The sequence below is a fragment of the Elaeis guineensis genome, chromosome 4 (genome assembly GCF_000442705.2).
Source record: "Elaeis guineensis isolate ETL-2024a chromosome 4, EG11, whole genome shotgun sequence".
Lineage (NCBI taxonomy): Eukaryota > Viridiplantae > Streptophyta > Magnoliopsida > Arecales > Arecaceae > Elaeis > Elaeis guineensis.
In genome coordinates this window covers 53,142,005-53,156,522 of record NC_025996.2, presented here as the reverse complement: position 1 = coordinate 53,156,522, position 14,518 = coordinate 53,142,005, and the positions used below count along the sequence as shown (strand labels likewise).

Genomic DNA, 14,518 nt, shown 5'->3' with positions numbered 1-14,518 from the left:
CACATTTAACATACACATATATAAATGAATGTAGATACATAAATATGTAGATATTTGTAATGGAGGAATTTTTTCATTTTAGTGCTGATACAGGCCCTTTCCTACGAGCTGCTTATGGTGATTTACATACAAAATGATGAAAATATAGCACATGATGAGCAAATAAGTTATTGCTACTAAGTTGGCACCAAATAGAAGTAGATGAAAATACAATATAAATACCTCTAAATGTAAATTGATGGGAAAAGGGCACTACAATTTCAATTTCAAGACAAGAAGATCTCATTCAATCAATATTAGAAAAATTATTTAGCTCACGATGTCCATATACATTCGTGTCGTGTTGTCAATCATTCTTCTTCTTGATTGCCTCTCTAGCTTTCTTCACATGCCCACACCCGGATTGTGAACCCTTCACTTTGGCTATTAAAACACAATCTTGTCTAGGTTTAATTCTTCTAAGAGATATCAAACTCACCAGCTTGTATGCTCACATATATTGCAAGTATTATTTCAACTCTTAAAAGAACTGCTAAATAACTGCTCGATATTAATTTTTTATAATAATCAAAATGAGAGGAAACAACAACAACAACAACAATTATCGTAGCAGCATGACTTTGGAATGGATATTTTGCATATAAACATATCAAAAATCTCCCTGTACAAAATTTACCCTTCAAAAAGAAAAATGGTAGAAAATGCATGCATGCCCTTGAAAGTTAAAATTTGCATGTACACCCTTCCCCAGGTTTTGCTTTCATATTTGCATTGTAACCTCAGTTTGTATATGTCAAAGTTAATACAGCATGTTCATTGCATATTTTCCCCTCAATTACATCAGTAGTGGCCCTGAATAGGAATTTTTGGCACAGCCAATCCCAAATAGTTGGGAGAAGCCTGGACTTTGTAGATACAATTAATATTTAATAGTATATGGTTTTTCTCAAATTTAGACAATTAGCTGAAATTTTGTGCAAACAGTTTATATGTACTTTTTAATTTTTGACATGTAAACTAAGTTACTAAGCACTTTTGAAAAAGCAAGTACCAAAAAAAAAAAAATTACAGCAATACCCCCCTCAACTTTAGCTCAATTTTACTTATACCTCCTGTAATTTAAAAGTGTCAAACTAGCCTTTCTAATTATCAATATATTCCAATATAGTCCAGCCGTCTATCTCCATTAATAAAATTTTATAAAATGACAAAAATATTCTTATCTTCGTCTTCTCACTCCCTCCTCCCTCCTCTCCGATTGATCCTCTCCTCCATCGCCATCATCCTTCTTTCTCTCTCCTCCTTTCTCCCCTCTTCCTCCTCATCCATTTCTCCTCCTCCCCTTCCTCCTCTCTCTCTTCTCCTTTCTCCTCCTCTCCTTTCTCCACCAATTCCTCTATCTCCTCCCCATCAACTTTTCCTCCTCGTCCTCCTCCTCCAAGCCGCCCATAAACCATCTCCCACTAAGCCACCCATAAACCATCTCCCCACGGGGGCCCCCTCCACCTCCATCTCTTCTTGCCGTCCCCATCTTTTTCCTTCCCATCCTCTTCTCCTCCTTGTCCTCCACCCCATTCCTTGCCGACGGCCCCTCTCCTCTCCTCCCCTTCCTCCTCATCCTTTTTCTCCTCCAAACCAACCCATGAACCCTACCCCTTTAGATGGCCCCTCTCTACATCTGTCCCTCTCACCGACAAAAAATCCTTCCCTCTCCCCTTCCTCCTCACTCATTTCTTCTCCTCCATGGCGGCTCACTCCACCTCCATCCCTTCCACCTTATCCATTTTATCTCATCCTCCTCCAAATCACCCATAAGCCGTCCCCTTCATGGTGGTCCCTTCCACCTCCATCCCTTCTCGCCGGTAATCCATTCTTCCCCCTCTTCTTCCTCCGCACCCTCTTCTCACTATCCTCCTCCTCCTCCTCTAATCCATTCCTTACCGACAACCCTTCTCCCCTCCTCCTCATCCATTTCTCCTTATCATCCTCTTTCTCTTCTATGCCTACCCATGAACAAGGAGCACTTTCATTAATTGAGAAAGAAATCTAACACCATTTATTGGTAAAATGAACGGCTAACCTATATCGAAACATATCGATAATTAAAAAGATCAATTTAACACTTTAAAATATGAGGGTATAAATAAAATTGAGCTCAAGTTGAGAGAGTGTTCCTATACTTTTTCTATGAAAAAAAGATCCTCAAAAAAATCCATTGTTAAGATGAAATGGTAACATTACGTTCATTTGCCAAATGCCATCTAACCAAAAGAGTGAGACTTCAGTATTCAGGTTTTGGAGGGCCACACATACAAGTTTCAGACTTTTCAAGGGGTTTAATGCATGTTTAGGAATTAAAAAAAAAATGTCAATGTGTATGTACTTCTGCATTTTGATGTATAATTCTAAAAGGCAATAATCTCTTCTAACTCTAGCATGAATATTGAACAATAAATGATAAGTGAAACAAACTATTGACAAAAACAAAGATAATAATACGACACCTTCAAAACAATCCCAATGGGAAGTAAGAACTCCCTTCCTCGTATCCTGCAAAAATTCAGTAGAAAATCTGTGTTGTAAATATTACTGAACATCAACACTACTTTTTGGGAAACATTATTGTAGGGGCTATTACCAGAATCCAAGTCTTGCACTTCCATTTTGAAGGTAATACAACTTAACTGTCACAGAAGATTGGTCTTCTCGAACACATCTACAACATAGCAGAAGATATTAGAACAGCATTAAAGAATACCCATCATCATAAGCCAATCTTGTAATCAAAGAAAAACAGGAATAACTTGTGGCTAGTTTCCAATTAAGGCTGCAAATGGGTCCATTTGACCGTGACCTGACCCAAACCAACCCATTGTAGAAGACCCATGGGACCAGGTCGATTTCAAATATTAGACCAAACTGACTAGTTCCACATTTCATGTCGCGTCTGGATTTCATAACTTTGACTTAATCTGATCTGAACCGATCGTACACTATATGGGTCTATGTTGGATCTTCCTATAAGTTACCCGGTACTGACCTTATCTGAACTGACCCAAACAAAGTATTTCGAGTCATTTCTTCATTCCTCTATTAAGAGAAAAATGCTTAAACTAATCATGCTGCATCAAGAAAAGCCAGCTGTTGAAGTTATTAAGCTCTTGAAAAAGATTACAGTTTGAGATAAACATTAACTCATGAAATTTTGACCATGTTAGCAAACAATTTTGTGGCAATCAAAATTAAGTTCGATTTAATAGTAAGAACAAAATTTTCTTCATGAAATATTGTTAGTAAACAAATGTAGACCTGGACACAAACTAAACCCAACCCAGACTCAAATATTTTGAGTTGAGTCCAATTCATATATGACCACACCCTGATCCAAACATGCTAGATCTAAAATATTTTCCAAGGACCCACCGCACCCGATCATCTGTTGAATTGGGTCGAGGTTGAATATCAAGACCCATACATGAAATGGGATCGGGTTAGGGTCAAGCATGCCCCCAATCCGACCCAACCCATTTGGAGCCCTACTTCCACTAGGCGGTACAGGTTCTATTCCATTCTTTTTCTCATTCCCAAACCAAACACGGCATAATAGATTAGCTATATAATGGTTAACAATTGGACAAGTGCACGCTGTTGTCCTTAAAATTGTAAAGTATGATAACGACGCCACAAGAATGGATATCCAGTAAGAACAGAAAAAATATTACAGGCAAGAAGGCAGAACACTGAATTGGTAATGAAAAATCCTAGATTCTTGAACCCTAGAAACTTTCAGATCTGAAATAAGTTCCTAGAAAGACTCTTAATAGACCTTTTATACCAGGTTCCTAATAACCATAACATCACAACCCTTCATCACTTAAGGTTTTATTAAATCTTAGCCCTCTAAATTCATTAAAAGGTCACATGCAAGTCACGTGAACAAGGTTTGCCATACCACCCCATACATCCGGTACAAAGCGTACCACACTGTACTGGTACCATACTGATACTGTCATACCATACCATACCAATATTATCGTATCATACTGAACCATGTACCAACACTACAATAGAATGGTACCAATATGGCATCCAGTACCAAGATGAACAACCATGTATGTGACTTTTAAATGACTTGGAACATAACTATTGGCTGAAGCTTAAAAGAAAACATAACATAACATAAGATAAAGACTGGACTCTTAATAACCAATGAGCTGGTCCACTGGACTTAATGGGTCTGATTAGACATAAGAACCATCTTAGATGCTGCTGCATCAGCTCAGAACTAAGAAGCAATCATTTAGTGAGAAATCATTTTCTAGGGTCTTTGCTATGTCATACTGATTACACGACCAAATTTCCCAAACTTGGATGCTTCCTTCTGGACACAGCTTTTTTGGTGGATCCAACACTCCATTTCTTATCCTCTTAACCTAAGAAGTATACTGGTCAATCTCTTAGAGGATCAAATATTACAGTGGCAGGCCATATAAAGTTTTGAGCAAATTGTTTGCCAGTTTCCCTTTTGTGAGGGGAGAAGGGGTGCGCAACATGAAGAGTGCCAAAACACTAGATCAACTGCACATTGATAACTAGTAGGGTCATATTCCTCCCCATATTGTTCTCTTGTTTCTTCAATCATCAAGAATCATCTTTGATGCAAAGGTTTACACCAGAACTTCAACAAGATTGATACATAATGGACAACCCATAACTTCTCATATATATGTTCTTTTGGAGGTTATCTAACATGAATTTTTTATGTTCTTTAATCATATTATGATGGATACATAATGGACAACCCATAACTTCTCATATATATGTCTAGCCACCTTATCATGCTGATCGCCAAATGGGACATAGAACTAGTACTACTAATATCATTAATCTGAATGTGACAGCATCTTGTCATCGACAATTCTGGCCAAGTCAACATCAATCCACAATCAATGAATAATACCAAATAATCAAAAAGTTTGAGTGGTTTTACACTGACCATCATCATCATTCAAACATTAATGTTGTCAAATTTACTACAGTTATTCATGGTTCAAAATTTCATATGAGACCAAAAGCTTTCGTACAATATGTGTCAACTCTTTGGTCTACTGAGCCTAAATGAGTGCATATATATTTCATGCCATTTCGGCCTGTATTGGACGAAACAAACTGCAACAAAAGTATGTAGTTTTAAAATGAATCTACTTAGCTGTGAGTGGTTTGGCTCCAACTCTTCTTTCTTAGATACACTCCCTTTTGCTCTATCTCACTAAGTGCATTTATGACTCAAAAATAAGACTCTCAAGAGAGACTTCGCTTAATGTAGACTTATTGATTAAATTTTGATATTTTTATTTTTGTCAATAATGATACATAAAATATATAATTTTTATATCAGCAGCATCTTAGTTTGTCACAAATACTTATGACACTATTTGCATCACAAAACATGAGTCACAAAAATAAGCCTCACGCTTTGCTCTGTCCAATACACTACACATTAGGGAATCCACAATTTTGGTGGGGGCAAGTGCTCCCCCTGACATCTTGGCTTCACTAGTGCTCATACAGAGTAGATTTTTAAATATTTAGAAGTAAATATAAAGACAACATCAAAATTAAGTAAGAGTTAGTACTTATTGGTTGACACTTGATACATAACAGTAATAATCATGATGATATTAACTATGCCACATTGTCAACATCTCAACCCAGATCCAGCCCAGTTGTCCACCTAAACCTGCCCTACCTTGCTGTCCCACATAACAGCTCATATGGCTGCATGATGCTAGAAGGGTCATGCATGCAGCAACATAATACCAGGCAAACCATTGCAACACAATGGTATACATAGCCAAAAATAGAGAACATGGTGTGATCAAGGGACAAATCTGAATATACAGGTGCATATATGGATACATCTACCTGAACCTGCCCCTTCTACATAGGCTCATATGAGAGGAGCATTTATGGCTGCATAATGCTAGGAGGCCCATGCATGCAGCAACATAATACTAGGAAAGCCTCCTCTTCAAACCATTGCAACATAATGATATACAACAGCAAATCAGGAATGCAGTGCGAGACCACATCCAAATATACAGGTCCACACAGATGCATAGGCATCTTTGTAGAAAATTTGTTGATTCCTTGGATGAGGAGTTTCCCACTTGTGGTGACTTATTACATGACACAAAAAGTTGATTGACATACGATTTTGTGCAAAAATAGTCAAGATTTGGTATGCAAAATACTATGTGGTACCCATTAAATTGTTCTTGAAGACTTAGATGTACAGAAAGTTTTCAAGAAATAATATTTAAATTTGACTGCATATTCTCTTTATGATGGTAATATGGTACTTCAAGTATCTCCCTTCCTAGGTTTGCAGTATAAATTCTATTTTCAACGAGCTATTTTAGCAGGAATGCTGATGGAACATGCACTTATTATTAATTTCATCCATCGACTCTCTTTTCATTATCCTTGCACTATAGCTTGAACACTACGTTACAAAGTAAGAAAATGTTACAAGGTTTGAGAAAGTTATGAATAAACTAAGTAATAAATTTTGAAAGCAAACAATCCATCTCAACCCATTTAAGAAAATTTTAAAGATGAACAGTACATAATCAATGATGACAAGATACAAAATATAATCAATTAATTGTCACTTTAAGAAAACAGCAACGCACCTCATGACCACTGCTTTATCACTATATCCGACACCACGAGAACGAAATGATGAACGAATCATGCCCATTGGCTGAAACATTAAAGATTTTTAATGGAGATGAAACTATAGACAAATACAAAAGGATAGATTAGGAGAAGTTTGTATCTAATGTGACTCTAGGGAAAAATGACATCCAAATAAGGAGAGAATGCAATTGAAGAATGATGCATCTTACATAGTTACGTTTCGGCACAATTAAAAGTCGGCCAAGTCGCTCCAACCCATTACAAATGAAGTAACTGGAAACAAAATAAACCATACTGAGTAAACAAAGAATCAAGAGAAAGAATGTCCAATGATTCACCACAAAAAATGCAGTCATTGAAATTCTAGAAAATAAGAAGCCATTGATAAGAGATTGTACTATAAGTGAAAGAAATTAAATTGAGGATAAAAAAAGTAACAAGAAGTAATCACTGCGGAATAGGACAATCTAATCAAATTGTTTTGTCAAACTAAAGTGTTTTAGCTAGCATCCTTTGATCATTTGACTCCATAGTGGCATGATACATATCAGATTGCAAACTTGTATATCTCCCTGAGTTATTAGACAATAACATGCAAACTTCAAGTTTATATTATGCTTTATTAATTGTAAAACTAACGAAAGTTATGAACCCACACCAAAATCATGATGCCAAAATGAACCAAGCATAGTTTAAATCATTGAAAGGAGGGAGGAAACTCTGCATTGCAAATATAGTTCACATAAAAAGAAAAGTGTACAATGTGGATGATAAGGCAACAGGAGTAGCACTATAAATTTAAGATACATGTGATATTAAGGGTACCAGGCAACAGATTTGTAAAACTATGAGAACAACAAAAAGCTTGTAATTCCTGTAGGTTAATGGCTTAGCAGCCGATCAAATATAAATGATGATATAATTGGCATGGCCTCAAAAGATGATGAGACTACAATCACATGGTGATGTTATTCTTAAAGGTGAAATCAAAGCCAAATGAAAGTTAACTCACCAACTCACTAGGAGCCGAACACATACCTAGGCCCCAGCAGTCCGTGATGCATTGAATATAAACCTAGCACAGTCTAATGCTTGCTAATCATAAGATGATAAAAAGGAAGTGCAGCACAACAAATTGGGCCCATAATTTTCCCAGATCTGCACAATTTGAAGAAATGTCATTGGGTAACACCACCCACAAGTGCCACAACAATCACTAAGACTACTCACAATATCCCATACCCTAGAAAAGAGAGAGCAAGAAAGGGTGGGCATAGTTATCAGCTATTACCTCCAATTGCTATCATCACAAACCATATGCCCTTATAGATAATCCAAAGTCATAAAGCAGAGAGAGAATATAACAAGCAAGGGGATTAGCTATGTTAATATTCAAGTGAAATTTAGGTGGAGCCAAAATTTTAGGTATGCAAAGCAAGGACAGCCTGACTCAATATGTTACACTTCTTGATTTGATCTGACTCATCTTACATTGACCAACCACCTTGCCCAAAAAGGCTAATCAAAAGGATATTAAGTGGAGTCCTCAGCCTTGCTTAATTACCCAAGACCTCCCCACACCATGACGTGGGATTAAATACACACCCATGCAGGTACTCATGCATCTATTGGTCTTACTTGCTAAATGATTCCATTTGTGTCCCTTCATAATGTGAAGTTCTAATAATTAGTTCAAGAGATGATAATAATAGGAATTATTAGTGGAAGCATATCATTGAACCATCACAACAAGGCCTACCAACACTTTCGGGTATCAAATTTTAGCCCTAGCTGTGATGGTGCTGGATCAATCATAATTTTGCTTTGTGCTATTACTGAGAAGTGAGAAAATTCAAGAATGATGGTTCATCATACCACCCCATACCAGATGACACAGGGTATACCATACCATACTAGTATGGTACCAATATGCTGTACTGTCCCATACCGACATTATCGTACCATACCATACCACAAACCGATACTATAGCGGATTTTACCGGTATGAGGTCCGATACCGAGACAGCAAACATTGATCCATATACAGCACTATAGCTCCAATAGCATGGTTAAGGCATAGAATGAACATTACTAGTGAGGGCTTTACCTTGATTCCTGACAAATATCAGCCATCATTGTATAATCTACTTCACTAAAGGACAACTTTCAGTTATTTCAGTTCCATATATATGGATCCTCACATGTCTACATATTCACTGATGTAGTGCTAATACATAGTGGTGACAACTTACACCTTTACTATTAACTGAACTTCATGAGCTAGTACTCCAAGAGAACTAAATTCATTACATAAAAGGGTCCAACACCACCAAAACTCATTGACATAACACATTAAGGTAGTCCTAAATTACCATCCTAAGCATTCACTATTTACACAACAAGCAAGAAAAACAGTTTTTCTATCATGCTGTTCCCATATATAATTAATTATTTAATAAGAATATTTTATTATTTCTGTTGATAACATTATCTACATTATTAAAATGGTATTCCATAAGTTTCCTTTACAATTAAAGATTTTTGTATTTGATACATTTGGGCCAATATCAAAAAGCTTCGAGCTAGTATGTCAATCAATTGTGAGTGTCATAAATATATCAGCTCTAACAAATTAGCAGTAGCAAGCATTTTAAGTTTCATTTGAAATGTTTGATTTGTTTATGTACAAATTTCTGGGTTTAGTATTTAAAGCAACTCTAGTTACCAATAATAAAGCTAACAAAAGTAATTACTTTTGCATAAAATTCAGATCATTTGTGTCCACTTGCAAAAAATCAGTGGCACACAAAATACTTAACATTCTGAGTTGCACCAAGGCATGTCTGGCGATGGCATGACACTTGGTAGTCCCTGCCCCACGTATGTATTAATAATCTCAATGTACACATCTAGGAAACCTTCCTTTGACAAATTGACGTGAATCTATTTAGTAGTCAATATTTTAGTTAGCTAAAGCATGAGAACATTTGGGCACTAGCATGGGAAAGTGGATCGCATATATAGTTACACACAAGCACGACATATGAGAGATAATGAAATAATTAGGAATCAAGAGTCAAGATGAGTTTCTAAAAGAAACGGATGCAGGTATGGCATCCTAACTTAAAGTTTGCTATTAGTCTCGATATAATAACTTGAATTTTATAACTTCAATTTCATATTACAACTTGGCGTCAAGATGGCATCTAACTCTCCAACTATTACATTAAAGGCTAATTAACATCCAGATGCTCACAAATAAAGAAGTGAAAAAAATTGGTAATAAAATCATATTAAATAATCCTATACATATTGCAATAAGAAATTCAGATCATGCAACATATCCTTAGTAAAGGTCTCAAAATGCATCCAATAATATAATAATAAAGGATAAGAAAATTAACATTGAAGTTGGTATTGAAGCATCATTTTAAAAAGAAATTCAAACAACCAACCAGAAATCAATTGATATTATACTCACCCACCCATTTCAGTTGCCTCCTCCTTATGGAAAATTAGCTTCTGAGGGTCAGCATCTTTTAAGTGGCAGAGTTTTGACTGCAAAAACAAAACTTCAGTCCTTAGAGTTTGAATACAAGCTACGCCCTATGAAGTTATTTTTAGATGGAGAAGTGAATGAAGAGAGAAAGTATTACAACACAACCAGCCTTTATAGACTCCTATATCTTTCACTTAGTATCGTTAATCAAACATCTCTAAATGCAGCTATTTCTCACAATTTCATATAATTAATAATCAAACACAGTTTACACAAATGGGGGGAAATATTAAACATCATAATACAACAACATAGAATGCAACTGAGACACGACAACCATTTCACTTGATGAGTTGCACTACATTTCCTTGTGTTCTTTGCTGCCCACATTACATGTTCATGTGCCTCCTGGTCATTCCAAAGCATGTATTTTTCTTTTATTTTTGTCTAGACCAGTGACTAGCTCACATAGACTCCTGCATTATTCACTTCATTCCACTGATGAAGCAACAATTGACTTAACAACCATAAGAGCTCGCATGCTTCATCCCTACAAAATTTCAACAAGCAACAACAAATCAAATTCCAGTAGCCCATCTAATCCCCCCTTAAAACAGTATCATAGATCCCTTTGACGCACCTATAAGCCTGAACAACATTTAAGAGCACAATATACCCTTCTATAATGATGAAAAACCTCTAACAGCACATGTTGATCACTCGGCTCTATCTAAGAAGACACTCCAGGATTGCACTTATATCAAAAAAAAAAAAAAAGAAAAGAAATTCCCCTTTCCATTCAACCAAAAAAAAAAAAAAACCAATTGCAGTATATCCCATACCTGGCAACACCCCAGGCCACAGAATTCCCAAGAAAATATACAGAACTACAAAAAGATAAAAAGAGGAGAAGCAGAAGCATACCCTCAACATTATGGGCAGATGCCCAAAGTTCATAGGTATTTGCACGGGCTGTTGATCGTTGTACTGAAGACAAATTGTCACCTTGAATTCTCCTTTATACGTCGTCCCCGCTTGCCTGCACTGCTCTCACCCACAACCAAGGAAAAAAAAACAAAGAAAGAAATTACATCGAGTCCAATACTAGAAACTCTAGCGACTTAGGCTGACAGCAACAGTAGAGACAATTCAAAGTAAAAATCATTAACCTCATGGGATACAGGGCCTCCGTTATACCGCCTTTGGACTTCGTTATACGGCCTTCCCTCAATGGATGGAAAACTTGGGGATTTTCAAAATATAGTGCTGCAATTTCGTCAAGGAAGAACAACAAACCAAAAAGAGACCAAAAAAAAAAAAAATTTAAGGAATCAAGGAAAGAAGAGAGAGTGTGTGAAAAAGGATATTTCTAAGCTTGCCGCCGACGGAGGGGTCGGAGATCTCGACGGGACGGATGGAGAGGAGTGCCTTCTCAAGGCCCTCGTCGAGGAAATATTGAAGGAGTCGATGTGCGGGCGGAAGAGCTCGCGGAGGGCCTCGTAGTCCTGCTTCGTAGCCTTCGACGCCATGGCAGAGGACGTCGCTCTGGTCGCCTCTCCTCCTCTATCGGCCACAACTCGAACGGCGGGTCGGTGGAGTCTTTGTCCGGCGGAAACGGATGGTAAACCTGACTTAGGGTTTTAGGCAATAACGGCGACGGATCGGGTTCGATTATATATTGACATCCAAACCCGAAGAGACCGGGCTACTTTACCGCCTGTTTTGAAAAAAAAAAAAATTATAGCCGAGTTCTGATAGAAATACTCTATTCTACTCACTACTTAATACTCTTTTCATCTCCTCCCCACGCCCTCCGTCTCCTCGCTGCCTTCGCCGGGGGCACAAGGGCCCCTCGGCACCACTGCCCTCAACCTCCTCATCACCGTCCTCTCCAGCTCACACCGCCACAACTCGCACAGAGTCCCATATACTGAGAAAAAACCCAATTGGAATCTTAGAAACCCTCCAATATCTCTCAAGTTTTCTCCTTCCCCTGGATCTCCAAAAAAGGAAATGAAATGGAAAGAAAACAAATACGAAAAGTAAAAAAAAAAAAAGTTCATCTTTGTGAGACAAAGTCTTACCTCTGAATTTTTTCCGTTTATCCTTTTTTTTTCGTTGATTTTTCCTATGATTTCCCCCGGTTTTTTCTCTGTATTTACGTCCTCAGAAGTGTCAATCGGGTGGGCGGCTTGGAGCGACCGAACAGAGAAGCTTAGATGGTTAGGGTTTTGTGTACGTAAGGATTTAAACAGTAATGTATTGCTGGTATGTAACCCGCGCATCGCGATGGGTTACACTTGAATCAAAGGAAACATATAAATATATTTTTAATATATTTTTTGTATGATTAATAGATAATATTTTTTTTAACTAATGAACTTACAGTTTCCACTAATTTTTATCTATCATAATCTCTTCATTTAAATTAAAAATTTAAATATCAAAAAATTTATTAAACTTATTGAATTGAGTTTTATGATAAAATATGAATCAAAATGGTTAAACAAATAAATCATAATATTTACAATTAAATTATCTCAAGAAAAAAAATAATAATTAAGATATACTACTGAATTATGCTTGATGATTTTTTAGGAGTTATTTCATAAAAAATTCAACATGAATTTATTTTTAAAAAATTAAATAATAGATTTTTGCTGAATTTGAGATAAAAAAAATTGAAAGCTAAAATTTTTTGATAAATTATCATGTCCAAATTCATCTTTTGAAAATTATGATAACTTTGAAATCATACGTGCTATCCTGAAACTTTGTCAAACATCATCTGAAATACATAAATATTATTGAGAATATCTTTGATAACTCTGATAAGCTAAATTTATCATATTTTGTATACACGATAAAATTAAGTGTTGGGATATGAATAAGTTGTTAAGCTAATTTCTCAAAAATTATAAAAATCACTACATCAGTTTTATCTTTCACGATATTTTTAATTTATATCTTGAGATAATATACACATTAAAGTTATTTTAATAAAGAATGATATATTTTTTTAGTAAATAAAATATAGTATTAAAAAATATATTGCAAGTTTATCATGATATTGAGGGTTGATCATTTTTACCGCATTGATTGCATCAAAAAATATCACCATAAATCTTCCCTGCAATCTTATAATTTTGTTAGGATTTGATGCCTCGAGATTCAGCCCACATTGAGCCCACAGTGAGGTTCGCGGTGAAAAACGGAGTCCAACGAGACCAAGATCATCTGAAACAGAGCTCGGATGGAGGAGATACGAGCTTTTGAAGTCGGCACGAGATTCGAGGCGGCGGAGGACCACCGGCGGCCGGTGTGGCGGCAGCGGTGCGGCCGCAGGCGGCGGCGCGCGGATGCGCAACCCACGCGGGCGGGCGGCCCAGGTGGGTCCGCGGCCAAGGCGGGCGCACGGCCCAGGTGGCGCGCAGCCCAGCCGGCGCGCGGCCCAGTCTGCGCGCAAGCCCGCGTGCGGGCGCAGCCCAGGCCCGCATGGGCGCGCCGGCCCAGGCCTAGCGGCCTGCTGGCCCCTTTGCCCCGGTCCATCGTGGACCGGGCGATCCACGGCTAAGCCTGTGAACCGCGTGGGCGTTTTCCATGCGTTTTCGCGGTCCACGGTACAATTCCGTAGACCGGAGCGCGATCGAAGGGCCCAGGTGGCTCCCGGTCTTGATCCGATGGTCTGGGACGTGATTTGGGTTGATTAAGGAGTCCTAATCATGATCTAAATCATGATTAAGTCTATAAAAAGCCCTATGACGAACAGTGAAGCAGGTGGTTCGATTTTTCGCGTCGTACGAACCCGAGAAGAGAGAGAGAGGCGGAAGCACTGAGAGAGGAGCAGGGCTCCTTGACAGCGGTCGCCAGGCACTTCAGGGGTTCAGGGGTCTTCCAAGAGAGAGAGAGCTTTTGTGAGGGAAACTTCTAGTGAGAGAGAATTGGGTGTACAAGGGTTGAGGGTGAGGTCTCCTCTTGTAAAATTTTCTTTTTCATAGTGAAGTTTGCATGCCCCATGGAGGCAAGCCCTTTTGTAGCTGATCCACGTATTTTGATTGTTTTTTCTTTTGTTTTGTTTCTTCTTTCTTTCCTGCTGCATCGCGTGGTACTGAAAAGATCTTGGGAGGTGGTGTCCTGGCCAGACATCCACCCAACAAGTGGTATCAGAGCAAGGCAGTATAAGGACGCAGATTGCATGGTGGTGAGCAAGACTGAAGATGGAGAAGACAGGAACAATCAAGATAGAGATCAACAAGTTCGATGGTAAGAGCAATTTCTCCTTGTGGTAGGCAAGGGTGAAGGACGTGCTCATCCAAC

At 37.8% G+C, this 14,518-nt stretch overlaps 1 protein-coding gene across 1 annotated transcript in view; it reads right to left on the bottom strand.

The window, feature by feature from the left end:
• LOC105042819 (DNA-directed RNA polymerase I subunit 2) overlaps positions 1-11,815 on the bottom strand; it is a 74,182-nt gene extending 62,367 nt beyond the window's left edge. The window contains 9 exon segments of the mRNA XM_073256556.1: positions 2,505-2,550; positions 2,639-2,716; positions 6,696-6,766; positions 6,912-6,975; positions 10,184-10,260; positions 11,126-11,252; positions 11,377-11,464; positions 11,569-11,658; positions 11,661-11,815. Of these exon segments, the coding sequence (XP_073112657.1) occupies positions 2,505-2,550; positions 2,639-2,716; positions 6,696-6,766; positions 6,912-6,975; positions 10,184-10,260; positions 11,126-11,252; positions 11,377-11,464; positions 11,569-11,658; positions 11,661-11,730 (711 nt within the window). The 5' untranslated portion in view covers positions 11,731-11,815.
• Positions 11,816-14,518: the final 2,703 nt, after the last annotated feature.